The sequence below is a fragment of the Danio aesculapii genome, chromosome 25 (assembly GCF_903798145.1).
Source record: "Danio aesculapii chromosome 25, fDanAes4.1, whole genome shotgun sequence".
NCBI classification, from domain to species: Eukaryota; Metazoa; Chordata; class Actinopteri; order Cypriniformes; family Danionidae; genus Danio; species Danio aesculapii.
Genome location: NC_079459.1, coordinates 8,905,025 through 8,920,634, shown reverse-complemented (window position 1 = coordinate 8,920,634; position 15,610 = coordinate 8,905,025). Strand labels below are relative to the sequence as shown.

General features: G+C 33.4%; 1 protein-coding gene across 2 annotated transcripts in view; it reads left to right on the top strand.

Annotated features, from left to right (window-relative positions):
* Positions 1 to 2,898: 2,898 nt before the first annotated feature.
* nap1l4a (nucleosome assembly protein 1-like 4a) overlaps positions 2,899 to 15,610 on the top strand; it is a 36,823-nt gene continuing 24,111 nt past the window's right edge. For both annotated transcript variants that reach the window (XM_056451497.1, XM_056451499.1), the window contains exons 1-6: positions 2,899 to 2,958; positions 7,693 to 7,739; positions 8,512 to 8,563; positions 11,035 to 11,194; positions 12,308 to 12,391; positions 12,521 to 12,652. In XM_056451497.1, the coding sequence (XP_056307472.1) occupies positions 7,706 to 7,739; positions 8,512 to 8,563; positions 11,035 to 11,194; positions 12,308 to 12,391; positions 12,521 to 12,652 (462 nt within the window). In that variant the 5' untranslated portion in view covers positions 2,899 to 2,958; positions 7,693 to 7,705. The remainder of the gene's footprint in view (positions 2,959 to 7,692; positions 7,740 to 8,511; positions 8,564 to 11,034; positions 11,195 to 12,307; positions 12,392 to 12,520; positions 12,653 to 15,610) is intronic.

The following is a 15,610-nucleotide window of genomic DNA, read 5'->3' as shown; positions in this document are numbered from 1 at the left end:
GTCGCCACAGCGGAGTGAACCACCAATTATTTCAGCATATGTTTTACGCAGCGGATGCTTGTTCAGCTGCAACCCAGTACTGGGAAACACCCATACACACTCATTCACACACACACACACACACACACACACACACACTCATACACTACAGCCAATTAAGTTCATCGAATTTCATCGAATTCATCGAATTTATCTCCCCCACATTTCTTTGGACTGTGGGGGAAACCGGAGCACCCGGAGGAAACCTACGCCAACATGGAGAAAACATGCAAACTCCACACAGAAATGCCAACTGACCCAGCCAGGACTCGAACTAGACCTTCTTGTTGTGAAACAATAGCTAACCACTCAGCCACTGTACTGCCCTGAAAAACTTTATTTTTACTATATTATTATTATTATTATTATTATTATTATTATTATTATTATTATTATTATTGGGTGGGGGATCTAACAATGCAGAAAATCGTAGTATGGGATCTAATTAACTGTATATTCACTAAAAATGTTTTACTCCGATGGCAAGGCCTCATGAAACATGATTTGTGTGCACGTGCATGTTCTATTATGCATTCAAAAACACGATGGTTGCTAGTAGTATTTTTCCCTTGGATAATAGCAACAGCCTGTCCCCATGGTGCTAAAGGCAATGCACTAGAGAAAAAGCAAAAGAACACACACTTGTTTAGGTAGGAGTAACAGCAAGAACCGAAGCCAATTTGACATTTACTTTTCCTGAAAGACATACACAGAGTCTTTAGTCATTCTCAAGAATAGTCTAAACATTCATCTGCTTTTGTCAACACTACAGCAAGCACTTTGAATCTGATTTTCAAACTATCTATAAAATGTTGTCTTGTCTTAACTTTAATACTTTGTCACTATCAGGGTTGGGCAAAAATACATTAAAATGTATTTTAAAATAAAATACCAAATAGCTTAATTTTAGGTGTGTTAAAATAAACTACAAAATACAGCAGCCATAACATGTATCAAAATAAAATATTGTATTTTGTATTTTAAAAATACTACAAAATACTTTTACAAGGGAGCATGACATTCTTCGCAAATCTTTTATCAATTAGGCCTATTAGATTAATCCCTTCCCCATTAAACTGACTTAGTGAAGTAAACAATGTTTGATAGCAAAAGTGGCCAGTAAAATTGCCATCATCTCTGTACAATGATTATTCAATCTTTTAATATTGTTAAATAAAGAGTTGGAACCTTGGAATTACAAGGTTCTATCTGCGTTCTGAATGATTTTGAGATATTGAGCTTCAAAGTTTTTGCGTTCCATAGCATACAGTATGTGTGTAACATTTTGTCACCTCAGAATTATAAGGTTCTAACTGACATTTTTGTCAAAATTGAGTTATTGACATTTTCTTATTAAATGACAACTTATTTACATTATGGGATTTTTTATAAGTTGTTTACATTTGAAGACTTTTTATAACCTTCAAAAGTTTAAAAAAAGTGATTTTTATAGACATTTTTAGTAGCGTACACTAAAGAAAACAAAGTCCATAATTTAAGTTTCTGTGTATTTTATATGTTGGAAAATTTCATATATATATATATATATATATATATATATATATATATATATATATATATATATATATATATATATATATATATATAAATGTAAACCCCATTTTTTAATAAAAAAAAGAAAGAAAAAAACATTGAGACATACCTAAATTCAATTTCAACATCTAGTTATAAGAAAGCAATTAAAACTTGTAAAATTGTTTCTTTGTTCAATATTCTGCATTAGTTTTGATTTGCGTTTTCGTTTTTTCCCTTTTCTATAACATCACTTTGCAGCATACACATAAAACACAAATTCTTTTGAAATCCAAATCCTCTAAAGGATTATGGGCTGCATTACTTAGGGCAGCCGGAACCAGAAAAGCTTCACAAAAGACTTTATAATTTGAACGGCATCTACGCTTTTGTTAGTCTGTTTTTCATTATCCCGAGGTCTCCATAAACCTTGACCAGGCCGTATCCTGAGCATATGCTGTGGCGGTCATGGAGGAGTGGAGAGTATGAGACTGATTCCTGAAAGACCACAGTGACAGACGAGTCTCTGCATTGATCCAGAAGGGCTAGCCTGTACACCCACAGATGACCTACTCACACACAAATGCGGTAGACGTCCAGCTTTCTCCAGAAGTTTGGCCAGAGAAGAAATGGTCGTACCCAACTTCACCTGGTTTCTCTCAAGGTTTTTTGCCCCATTAACTTTCGTCAATTGGTGCAGTTTTGTTTCTCACCACTGTTGATGGATTTGCTCTTCAGTGTTTGGACTTTCACCAGTGAAAATTAAACCACACTGAACTGAACTAAACTTCAATCCTGAAAAACGGAGTTTCAATTGCAATTGACTAGAACTTCTGTGTTCAGCTGCTTTGACACAATCTACACTGTAAAAGCGCTGCACACATAAAGATTAATTGAATTGAATATAACCCTGTCATACTATTTTAAATGTAAGTCATACTTCCCTTATTAAAAAAAGTAATCTCTGTATGGGTTGTACTTTGTGTCTGTTCATATTGCTTTGTTGTTACTGCAACAAAAACCATAAACAGCATTCTTCTCTGTCTCGCATTTATAGGACGCAATGTCATGTTAAAACTTGAACATTAACAGCCCTAAGCTTTAGTAAAATATGTGTGGAGAACTAATGTACTCAAATGCGTAAAGTACAAGTACGCACCAAACAAACAACAACAAAAAAGAGTGTGCACTGCAACAAGCGCTCTTCTGACGACTTGAGAGTGTCTCACCAATAAGCTTTCGCAATACAGAGGTGCGTCTCCGATTGGCCAACCCAGGTGACCCGTGACAGACCGTCGTCCAATGAGAAATGAGAATGATGCGACCTGCTATCGCACTTCTCCGACTGCTAGAAGCGTGAGGACAGTCTGGAGCGTAACGTGAGGGGTAAGTCAAAGAAAACACTTTTACCGCGATTAGAGGAAGAACCTCATGTGTTGTACTTGGGAAATGATTTAAGTACGTTTATAGGTTTCATTATTATAGTTTATACGGCTGAGAACTGAAATAGTTGAGGTGTTGACAGATATCCATGCTGCACATGTGTCCATGGCAGTTAAATGTCCTATGCACAAGCATGACAGCGCAGTGACAGCAATTTGGGAAACAGCTGATATTTTAAATTACAGTTAATTACACTTTTTCTTTTAGCAAAATAATTATAACATAAACATAATAAAGACAAACTTATGTTCTCAACTCACAGAAGTAACAAATAGGTAAGTTACTTGATAGAAATAGAATTCATTTTGCAGATGATTGGCAGCTTTGATTGACAGGTCCATTTGCTACTACTCGTATCATCATATTTATAAAAGATGCTGGTCTAATTATAAACTTTATTTTATCATTATGTAAATCTCATATACACAAATCCAAGTTTGCCAAAAGCAAACCTATATTTATGGTACTAGAAAAAGAGATTAAAATGTATTTAAAAGTGATTTCTAAGTTTAAAAATAGAAAAGCTATTAAAATGGTTAATACATGCTCCTCCTTTAATATATATATTTTTTCCATATGAATGTTTGTATAGTAAAAGTGCATTTAATAACTCTTGAAAATAACTAAAATTGTAATATGTGTATGGGTGTTTCTCAGTGATGGGTTGCACCTGGAAGGGCATCCACTGCGTAAAACATGTGCTGGAAAAGTTGATGGTTCTTTCTGCTGTGACAACCTCTGATTAATAAAGGGACTAAGCTGAATGAAAATGAATGAATAGATAAATGTAATTTGATAATTATATACCCTCTCCTCTAATTTATTTTTTATTTATTTAGTTTCTCCTTTTCTCATTTAATCCTTCTTGTTAAGGGATGTGAAGTGATTTTGTTGATTAATAAAAAAATTAGGGCTGTCCGAAAATATCGAATTGTTTTTTTTTTTTTTTTTTTTTTTTTAATTTGCAATTTAATTTTATAGTCAAGCTCAGTAATCTGAATCGTAGCTTCTCACTGCTAAAATGCAGTGAGTGTTAAGCCCTGCTAACACTGGGAGATTTCAACCATGATTTTGTCATCTGAGACAAATTTGGGAAATCACAGACAGTTCACAGACAGCCGATTATTGCCTGTTGCGATCAGTTTTTTCTGATGAAGTTCTGGCAGTGTCAGAAGATTTCAGACACTTTCCTGCAGTGTGACAACAGCCGCAATGAGCGTCAATCCAAGAACCAATAGGAGCTCTGAATTTTGATCCATGCGACAATTCAAATTAAAATCAGAAAGAGCTTTATTGCCAGGTATGTTCACACAAACGAGGAATTTGTTTTCGTGACAGAGCTTCTACAGTGCAACAGAATTACAGAGACAGGACAAAAAACAGATAATAAAAATATTTTTAAAAAATACAAGGAAGTAGTGAATGCAAATATACAAATTGACAAGTGTATGTATGTGTTTATTACTATATACAACGTTATATGTGCAGCTGTTATGTGCAAATTGGCATGTAAAGTGTGTTGATAAATAAGTGTATATGTGTATAAAAGTGTGTAGCAAGTACTGATGTTTGTTCCACAATAATTACTGCGGGGAAATGTCAAAACTGTTTTTTTTTCTTCCTGGTTTTTTATTGAGACACGCCATGTGCATAATTGCTACAGATTGTTTACATGTGAGGAATTATTTCAGAACACGGGATAGTGAAAGTGTCACACGTGGATGACGTCAAACTCCGGGTGCATTTTCTTCCGTGTTTGGTGCATTTTCATTGTCGTTTAGTCTGACTTTATGACAGCTGAGATCTCTTACAGTATGACATGGGAGGTATGTTCGTGCAGTCTGACATGCTACAATCATTCAAGATTATAAAAAAAAAAAAAAAAATCACACAGTTAAAAAAAGGAACTGAAAAGAAATTGACTTACTTAAACATTTATTCAAATTAGTATTAAATATTCAGAAATTAAACACTTATTTTCTTTAGAGCAAACAGTAAACAAAACAAAAAAAATGACCTTACCTGTCTGTTAACAATTTAAACTCAAATTAGGGAGATAGTGTAGCTTATTATACAAACAAAAAATAATAATAATAAAAAATACAGAACACTTAGCAAACTAATATGGCTGATAAGAGCCTTTCTGTAACTTGTATTGTCTAAAACAAAATAATTATCCCAGACGCTACACAAAATATCATGATGTTTAACATACAGCTGTGGTACTCCAAAATAGCTCAAATAGGTGCGAGACGGAAGTGTATATGTCCTATCCTACATTTAGATACGTTTTTTTTTTAAATCCCTGCTCACTGCGTTAAAAGTCATCATGTCTTTAGCGAGGTAGTGCGTTACGTCATTAGTTATCTCCTGGGTAGGGTTGCACCAGCTGTTTGTAAGTTCTTAAACTGGAAGGTAAAGTCCACACTAGGGGCTTTGTAACCACTAGCTAGTTTGTAACTAAATTTGTTAACATGTTCTTAAAGCAATCTGTAGTTAGTAGGTCGTAAGCTCTCCGTAAAGTCGCGTTGAATGATGTAATATCCAATAAGAAGCATTTAAATCATTAAACTGCTTTAAAATTTAGCAACTAATGCATCTATATACAGTATAACTGTCCTATGATGATAAAACGACAAATTATATTTGTACAGTACATTACAGTCAGTTACTACAGATTACGCACACACCTGCATCTCGAGCCGTGAATACACACAAAATACACATGAAGTTATCAAATATTAAACAATTTTTTTGTGACTTTGAAACCAAAATATTCCCATATTACCAATGTCCGGTTTTTCTTTGATATTCGTCTATTAATGCTTCTGAAGTGGCAGATGGCATCATCCCATTTGTCTGCGCACTCCTATTTGTTTGGGTTTTTTTTTTTTGTGTTTTTTTTTTTTGTGGGTGTTCTACATAGTTCGGTTGCGCAATTCTGATTGAGCAGAACGTAAGTGTGCTCACTCAATTGGCTAGTAAGACTGTCACACACACACAAACGACATGCACGCATTTGCTCTGGGCGGGGGAAATTAAATAATACATATTTTAAATCGCAGCCTCTTGTGATTTAGGTAATAGGAGCGTTTCAAATTGCGATTCGGTTTGTTAATATTGTTAATAAAGGGGAAAAAAATCATGGCCTGCTTTAGTAATTCAAGCCATAATTGGTTTTATATTTGCACATTCATTCAGTGACCACTTGTGACATGCTCCCTATATTGTTTACCATGGTACTTTAAGTATTTGGACTGAAATTACATGCAAGTATGATTTGAAAACAACATTAGCACTATTTAATTGACTGTAAACAGTTTTGTACTTTTGATAGTCATTTAGGCCTGTCGCAATAATCAATATATCGACATATCGCACAATATATTGACATGGTCTCAGTAATTTTTGGTGATGCAATATACAGTTGAAATCAGAATTATTAGCCCCCCTTTTAATTTTTTTTTCTTTTTTAAATATTTCCCAAATTATGTTTAACAAACCAAGGACATTTTCACAGTATGTCTGATAATATTTTATTCTTCTGGAGAAAGCGTTATTTGTTTTATTTCGGCTAGAATAAAAGATTTAAATTTTTTTAAAATCCATTTTAAGGTAAAAAATATTAGCCCCTTTAAGCTAATTTTTTTTTTCAATAGTCTACAGAACAAACCATAGTTATACAATAACTTGCCTAATTACCCTAACCTGCATAGTTAACCAAATCAACCTAGTTAATCCTTTAAATGTCACTTTAAGCTGTATAGAAGTGTCTTGAAAAATATCTAGTAAAATATCATTTACTGTCATCATGGTAAAGATAAAATAAATCAGTTATTAGAAATGAGATATTAAAACTATTGTGTTTAGAAATGTGTTAAATGAATCTTCTCTCCGTTAAACAGAAATTGGGGAAAAAATAAACAGGGGGGCTAATAATTCTGCCTTCAACTGTATATCGCAACAATTTAGCTTATTATACAACCTCTTTATCTCTATTGGAGGTGTCAGTGTCAGTATGATTAAAAACACTCTTTTCATGTGGGTGTCTTTGGCCATCACATTATTGGTGCGGTGTAAGCATTATCTAATTTTACATGTATATAAATTGAAACTAAATAGATTGTTGCGGGTTTTACAAGATGCTGTAATAAATTTGAACATGCATTGTTTTTCTTTTATTACACATATGTAGACATTGCATGAAACATTAGGTCATGAAGATTTACTTGAAAGTCTTGGAAAAGTCATGGAATTTTAGTAGTATGTGTATTACCCTGTATTATATTGTCATTCTGGCATTATATAATGAATGGCATAAAATGGTCTTAATATCAGTTATCGCAATATATTTTGGTGCAATATATCGCACAACAAAAAACAGATATCGTGACAGCCCTATAGTCATTGGCTGCTAATATGAATTCACTATTTAGAGTTTGCAGTGAATACTTTTATGAAATTGTATCATTAAGGAGAAAGTCTAAATGTGTGAATATAAAACCAAATTTACCTCAATCAGGCCATACTAGAACAAGTCACACTTTGAAGTCTTATAAATACACAAAAGTCAAATTTTTGGGATTAATATTTAATTATCAAGAGATGCTATGACACGTATGCCTTTCTGTGTGAACGTGACCTTTAACATGTCTTAATTTTGTCTTTGCGAAATAGCTGAAGAGTGAAAATGGAAAAAAAAAATGAAAAGGGCGAAGCCAGAGGTATGTTGAGTCCTTTCAGTATTTCTCAGCAAAATATATTAGCATTTAACCTCTTTGTTTCTCAGAGGGAAGTGTATTGTTATGTATAGTGCTTAGCATAAATGAGTACACCCCATTTTGAAAATAAATATTTTTATACATTTCTCAGTGAATATAGGCAATGTGTTTTGGTACACAGATTTATTAAACAGATATATTTATTAAAATAATATTTTAGTCTCCAAACATATTTAGAAATCGAAATATAATACAAATAAATTACAAGCAAAATGTTGCAAAAAAAATTACAGCCTACAAAATTTCAACATTTTTTTTTTTAGCTTCTCTTGTTTTTTTTTCTTTCTATTTTTAAAATTTATATTTAATAATTTTCTATACATATAAATTTGGGTGTACTAGTTTTTGGACCGTTATCGTAACTTATTTAGTTAGATAAGCTCCAGATTTGGCTTCAGTACTGACTAATCTAATGTATATGCACAAATAAAATATTGTATAGCTTCCTATTAAAAATATGAATTTAAAAGAGAGATTTGTGAGGGGTGTACTTGTATATGCTGAGCACTGTGCATTACATGCTTTTATTTGTGAATTTTATTTATTTATTTATTTTTTTTGCATAAATACTACAGTGATTTGTTTATAAGTTTTAAAACCCATATATTATACATTTCAATGAATGCTTTAGATTCAGAAACTGACTTTTGTGGATAATGTAATTTAAAATATTGAGTTTTCCACAGGTAATTGTTTCTTAATATTTTTTCCAAAGGTAAAGGCGGAAATAAACCCGACAAACCCGAGGCCTTTTTACAAGTAGAGAGGTATGAAACATTTTATCTGCATAATTAAAAAAATAACAGACAATAAAGTCACATATTTCTAATTGATTTCTGTAATGTGTTGTTTAATGGACCTGTGAAATTTAAATAAAACATTTTTGATGTTAGTTGTAAGGATATCTATTAGCTAGTGTGCTCAAATGATGACAATTTATGTTTTGAAAATATAAAACCGCTCCCAATATGCTCACGTCTCCACTGGAAATAATAAACTTGTGCGCAGAAAAGACGTGATATGTGAACGGTCTGCTGCGATAGTTAATCCAGTGTGTGTGTGTATTAGCCTCGGTATAAGCTCAGAACTTTAAACTAGCACACAGTTGGCATAACTTAGTTGCAGCAGTTTTGTTCCGTGCAACAGAAACATGGCGTTGATGAATTTCAGCCTATTAGCGATATCAGTGCATTGTACATAAGGCCTTTTCTATAAACATATCCAAATGTTTTTGGCTGCTCACGCCACTTGCTTAATGTCAGGTGACTCACGCTCTGCACAGGCTTCAACTGCAGCTCGTGCTGTATTTAACAGACGCATGTCACTTCATAAATATAGCGACCGTTTTTCGACTGAACGAAATTTATTTCGGATGTCTTGGTCACACTATTTGGAGGGCCGGAACAAATTGCCTCGGGGGCCGGGTTCGGCCTGCAGGCCACCAATTGAATAGCCCTGGCCTACAGTAAATAGTCTGTATAAAAGTGGTCGAAAATAAACCTATGCAAACAATCTTGCGTTTATAAACAAATTATTTAACAAAAAAGACAATTACTGTAGTAAAATAGTTGAAGTCTTTAAATAAGCATGATGTGTACAAGATGGAGATGGCATAAAAAGTTAATTGTTTTGGAAATTTGCAGACTAAAGTTGTCCAATAATAAACCTGAAACACACGTGGTTGTTGTCATGTGGGGAATCCAGCCAATCGTGTAATATCGGTGTTGTCATCGCAGCTCCTGCAGTCGTTCTTCAGATGCTGCACTAGCTGAATCAATCGTCTGATCTCGGAGCGTTGTCACGGTACTTTGATGTCACATGTGACAGTCACGTGGCGTCGGCGAAGCGTCAAGCTAGACAAAATTTCTAACCTGCATGCACTGCTTTAAGAAAGATTTCGATCGGTCTGCGCAGCGCTGCATGAAGTCGAATGAACCCATTGAATAAAAAAATGCATATTTCATGGGACCTTAAAGTAAACATTTGTAAAAATTCGTAAACGTTTGTTAGCATCAAAACATCCAATTTAGCAAACTTGTATTTTGTAAATATCCATAAAATTGCATTTATCCTTTTTTGGTAAACATATGTAAAGTTTTGTAAACCTGTATCGTTAACCTTAAAAAAACGTTAATAATCTTAGTTTTTGTTTTGCTGTAAGTTGCGTAATGTGTTTAAATAAACTGCTGCAAATTTTCATAACTTCTTTCGTAAACATTTGTCAGAATTAGCATACTTGTGTTTTGTTTACATCTGTAAAAAGGCAAACGTTAGTCCGTGTGAACCAGAAGTTCACTTTTTTTTTCAGTATGTTGATGTACTTCCAATTAAAAGGGAATATTGAGTAGGGGCGGGGCTTTCTTTTTGCGCTAAATTTTCTAATAGCAAATTATTGATAAGAGGGTTGTGGTTAAGAATGTCTGACTTTGATTAAAGATCGTCAAAACAAACTTTTTTAACTTGCACGGATTAATTGCTCACCTACAGAATAACGCGATGTTTCCATCCAACTATTTTTTTGCGCATTTTGGATATACACATAAAAAACGGTTGATGGAAACACCAAAATGCGCATCAATTTTAAGAATGAGCATAACTGAGTAGTCTAAACTTTTTTTTGATAGGAAAAGATGGAAGCACTTTTACTGAACAAATTCCAGTAGAAGCATTAAAAAAGTAACATGTAATGATAAAAATGTGTGTGAATAGATAAACCAGCAGACTGACCGCATTGTAAAACACATTGTTGTATTGGTCATTCTAAAACGCCTTAAACATTTCAGTATTAGTGTTATTATTTTAATAATTACCTTCAGAAATGGTTAAGAGACTGCGCTCTGAGTCTCATGCCTTTAAATGGCACCACTCATTCATTTCGAGTCGGCATTTTCGTCTGAGGTGCAAGTCATTAGAAAAGAATGAAAAGTTTCACGCAGCTTCTTCTACCACAGTAAATTTCCTTTTTACTTTAGATATTTGGTGTCAGTTAATCAGGAAGTGACGATTTAGTTTGCTTTAACTAGTTGGATGGAAGCGCTACTTCATTCGCACGTCTTTTATGTGATATTACAGTTTTGCACACAAATTCACATCTTTGGATGGAAACATAGCTATTGTGCTCTAGCAAAATAAATCTTGTCAATTTTGATATTACACAGACTGTAAGTTCTGTAACCGGGTAATGTTTTGAAAATGTTTACCAATAGTGTGTAAAACTGTTTTTTTTTTGTCTTTCTAGAGTACCTAATTTCAATCTCCTTCCCAAGAATGTAAAGAGAAGAGTGTATGCCCTCAAGAGACTCCAGCTTCAGAGTGGCAACATTGAGGCTAAGTTTTACGAAGAAGTTCATGAGCTAGAGAGAAAGTATGCTGGCCTCTACCAGCCGATCTTAGTCAAGGTATGAAAATGAAATCTTTTTAAACCCAAGCGTTCTGTTTAAACACGCTTGGCATGTCTGAGGTCGGTTGGTGCTAGTTATGTGAAGTATTTAAAGGGATAGTTCAACTAAAAATAAAAATTGTCGTCATTTATTCATCTTTGACTTGTTACTAGTTTGAGTTTTCTTATTCTGTTTAACACAAAAGAAGATATTTTGAAGAATGTTGGAAACTGGTAACTATTGACTAGCATGGTAGATCATCAGATTTTCTGAACTATTGAAAAGGATAGTTCACCCAAAAATGAAAATGTAGATCTTCTACTCACCCTTGATTTTTACCAACTATTTTGAGTTTTTTGTTCGGTTGAACGCAAAATAAATTTTGAAGAATGTTGGGAACTAGTAACCATTGACTAGCATGGTAGATCATCAGATTTTCTGAACAATTTAAAGGGGTAGTTCACCCAAAAATTTTAATTGTCATCATTTTACTCACCCTTCACTTGTTACAAACCAGTTTGAGAAGACATTTTAAAGAATGTTACAAACCTACCATGTAAGTCAATGGTTACCGGTTTCCAACATTCTTCCGAATATCTTTTTCTATGTCCAATGTCGCAAAAACAAAACAGAGAATTTTAATTTTTGAATCCTGGAACACCATATTAAAAAGCATTCATGAGCATGGAATTGGACCTCCGACCTTTTGCGATGGCCTGTTGGGTCACAATATGAATGCTATAGTCAAATCCACCAGAACGAATGGCCAATTGCTCCCATTCAAGCCTGGCTGTTTCCTTGGCTGGAGACAATCTAGTAACCTTTCTGTCATACTTCAGTGTAAAGCAAATAAATTCAGAACTAGCATCCAATTCGAAATTGTTTGGAAATGAATACTGTCAGTGTTCTGCACTTAAAATAATGATGTCATGCAAAATTATTTACAAAAATATTTCTCTATAATATATTTTCTTCTGGAAAAGTCTTTCTTGTTTTATCTTGGCTAGAATAAAAACAGTTTTATTTCTTAAAAAATATAAACGGGGATAATAATTCAGGAGGTTTAATAATTCTGACTTCAACTGTATATATTTGTGATGTCACATAATAACACAATGCTTCTGTGTTCAGAGACGGGAGATTGTGACTGGTGCTGTCGAACCCACAGATGAGGAATGTGAATGGCACAGCGACAAAGAGGAAGATGAGCTTGCTGTAAGTGGATACTTCCGAGAATACTGAAAGCACACTATATCAATAGTGGAAGGAAGCTCTGAACTGCTGAAGGCCTCTTTTGGAGATGGCATTGACAGGTGATTTCTGATAAGGGATTTTGTTCCACAGGGCGATTTGCAAAAAAAAGCTGCTCTGGAGGAGAAGCAGGCAGATTCGGCCAGTGCCGTTGATCCGAAAGGAATCCCCGAGTTCTGGCTCACCATCTTTAAACATGTGGATATGCTGGGAGAAATGCTGCAGGTAAACGGATGCACCATTCTCTTAATAAACAAATCAAAATATCCCGCTCGCTTTCTGAGCCTTGTCTAGCAAGTTCTTTCTTAACACCCCTTTGATTAGTCAGGCGCTCAACAGAAAGGGCTGCGATTGGCTATTACGCGCTTGCGCTCTTCACAGATGAGTAACACTGATAAACGGCAGCGGTGATCGTGATCACAGCTGATCCATGATAGACACAGTGGAGAAAACTGTGCAGACACGCGCTCGTGTCTGTATCCAGAAGTATCGCTGTAACAGCCGAGAGGAGAGGAAAGGTCACGCCACAGTGAGAGAGAGAGAAATGGAGTTTACTTTCTTTCTCTTAATCGCAGTGAAATAGGGGCTACTGTAAGTGTCAGTGAAAGACTGTCCAGCAAACACACATGGAGTGAAATTGTGCAGAGTTTCTGCATTTTTAAGTAGTTGGAGCGTTGTAAATACTCGCGCTCGCCTCCCTTTCCATAGTAAGCTACGGTGACATAGCACATATGAGATAAATGATGTCAGTACATAATAACTGATTATGATTATTACTGAATCGAGACCGAATTGTCTGCGTCTACATAACGTTGCACCGAAGAAACAATTAATTTTGACACCCCTATTATTTATTCATTTTCTTTTCGGACCGCCAACTTATCCAACATATGTTTTACGCAGCGGAGGCCATTCCAGCTGCAACCCATCACTGGGAAACATTATTATTATTATTTGTTATAATTACTATTATTACTATTATTATTACTATTATTACTATTAATAATAATAATATAATGATAATAATAATAAATATTAATAACGACAACAATAACAACAAAAATGATAAAATTACTAATAAATTAACAACAACAACAACAACAACAACAATAATAATAATAATAATAATAATAATTAAATGTTAAATAGAATTTAAACATTACTATTATTATTATTATTATTATTAATAATAAAATAATAAATTACCATTGTTAATAAAAGAATAATAATAATAATAATAATAATAATAGATTAATAATAATGACAACAATAACACCAAAAACAATAATAATAATAATAATAATAATAATGGTAATATTAATATTAATAATAATTTAATTTTAAATACAATTTAAACTTATTATAATTATTACTATTATTACTGTCATTAATATTAACACATTTTTATTTATTACTATTAATAATAATGATAGATTAATAATAATAGTATTATTTATTATTATTTATTATTATTATTTATTAACAATAACAATAGTTTATACTAATATTAATGATAATAATAATAATAATAATAATGTTAACAATTATAATAATACTGTTAATAATGCCACTAATAATAATAAAAAGTAATAATAATAAATTAGGTACAGTAATAATAATTTGAATTTTAAATAGAATTAAAATTGTTAGTTTTAATCAAATTATTATATACTTAATAAGGTAAAAGTCATTTATAGTAGTTTATAAATGGGTTACACATTGCAGAAATGATTTATATAAAGTTAATGCTTTGACCTGTTGCATAAAGTTGATGTGGTGTGCAGAGGATGTGGTGCTTTTGGCAGGAAGCACTTAGAGTATATGCAAGTTTGTATCGATGCATTACGTTTATACTGATTTTTAATGAAATCTGTTTTTAATTCATATGTTATCATTACATAGCCCGCTTATGTATGTATGTACAGGTTCTGTTCTAAGATGGAGATGTATATTTTAAGCCTTTTGAAATGTTTATATGTGATATGTGTGCCTTGACAAAGGCTTGTAAGCCGAAATACGTTGATATTTCATTTTATTTCGGTAGATTTTTCTCCTTTATTTATATATATTTTTTTAACACTACATCTTCAGTTTTCTATCATTTTTCTGTGTATATCTTACAGCTTTGATTTGATCCAAAAATCTGTGCTGATCAATAGTAATAGATTTCATAAATGGATTTTCATATTTTTTTTTAAAACCATTTCTAGGTCAATGTTTAATATGCAGGGGGGCTTTTAATTCAGGAGGGTTAATAAATCTGACCTCAACTGTAGCAGTGCGATTTATAGCTGTATATCGATACTGGTAGGAGGCATGCATTGGCTAGAGGCCGCAGGCAGAGTGAGGCACCATTGTCAATAAACAGCCACATCGCACTGCTACGAGTGTGATATTAAATTTTATACAATATAATCATGAATAGCTGACATCAGAACAGCAGAAACTATTGCTAATACACCATTGCACTTTAGAGCTAGTGTTTGAATGATCTTGTGTAATATCTAAAGTGATGACAAAACAGGTTATTTTGATTAAAAGGCTGAACAGCATGAAATGCCATCAGTCTACAGAGATTTCCCAGTATTTCTCTGTTGCAATCGGGAGATCCGGGACAACATTATTACAGACAACACGAGGGTGTGCTACAGAGGACTGCAGTGTTTTATCGCTCGGCGGGTTACATAGACTTAAGCAGGGAAGCGTCGTCACAGTGTTTACCTGCTTTCATGAACTGAAACCTTGGAGGACACTTGGACGTATTACTCTGAAAGAGATTGTAATGTTGTTTGATGCCTAATATGCTTTTAATTGTTTAAATTAAACTGAACTGAATGATATTAAAGTTATGTTTACACCATATCTGCATACGTGCTGATCCTATACTTTCGCAGCCTCGCTTTCATGTTTTAAAATGGCGGCCACGTGAAATAAGCGTATTTTTGTCAAACTGTAGTGAGTCTATTGAACTGCTGTCAATCTGTGAAGGGTGAAGAGGCTGTAGAAGTGCTGTTAATTTGTATTATGTAAATAAAATTGTTTACAGATATATGCATGTACAGTTGAAGTCAGAATTATTAGCCCCCACTGTTTATTTTTTTCCCAATTTCTGTTTAACGTAGAGAAGATTTTTCAACACATTTCTAAACATAATAGTTTTAATAACTCATTTCTAATAACTGA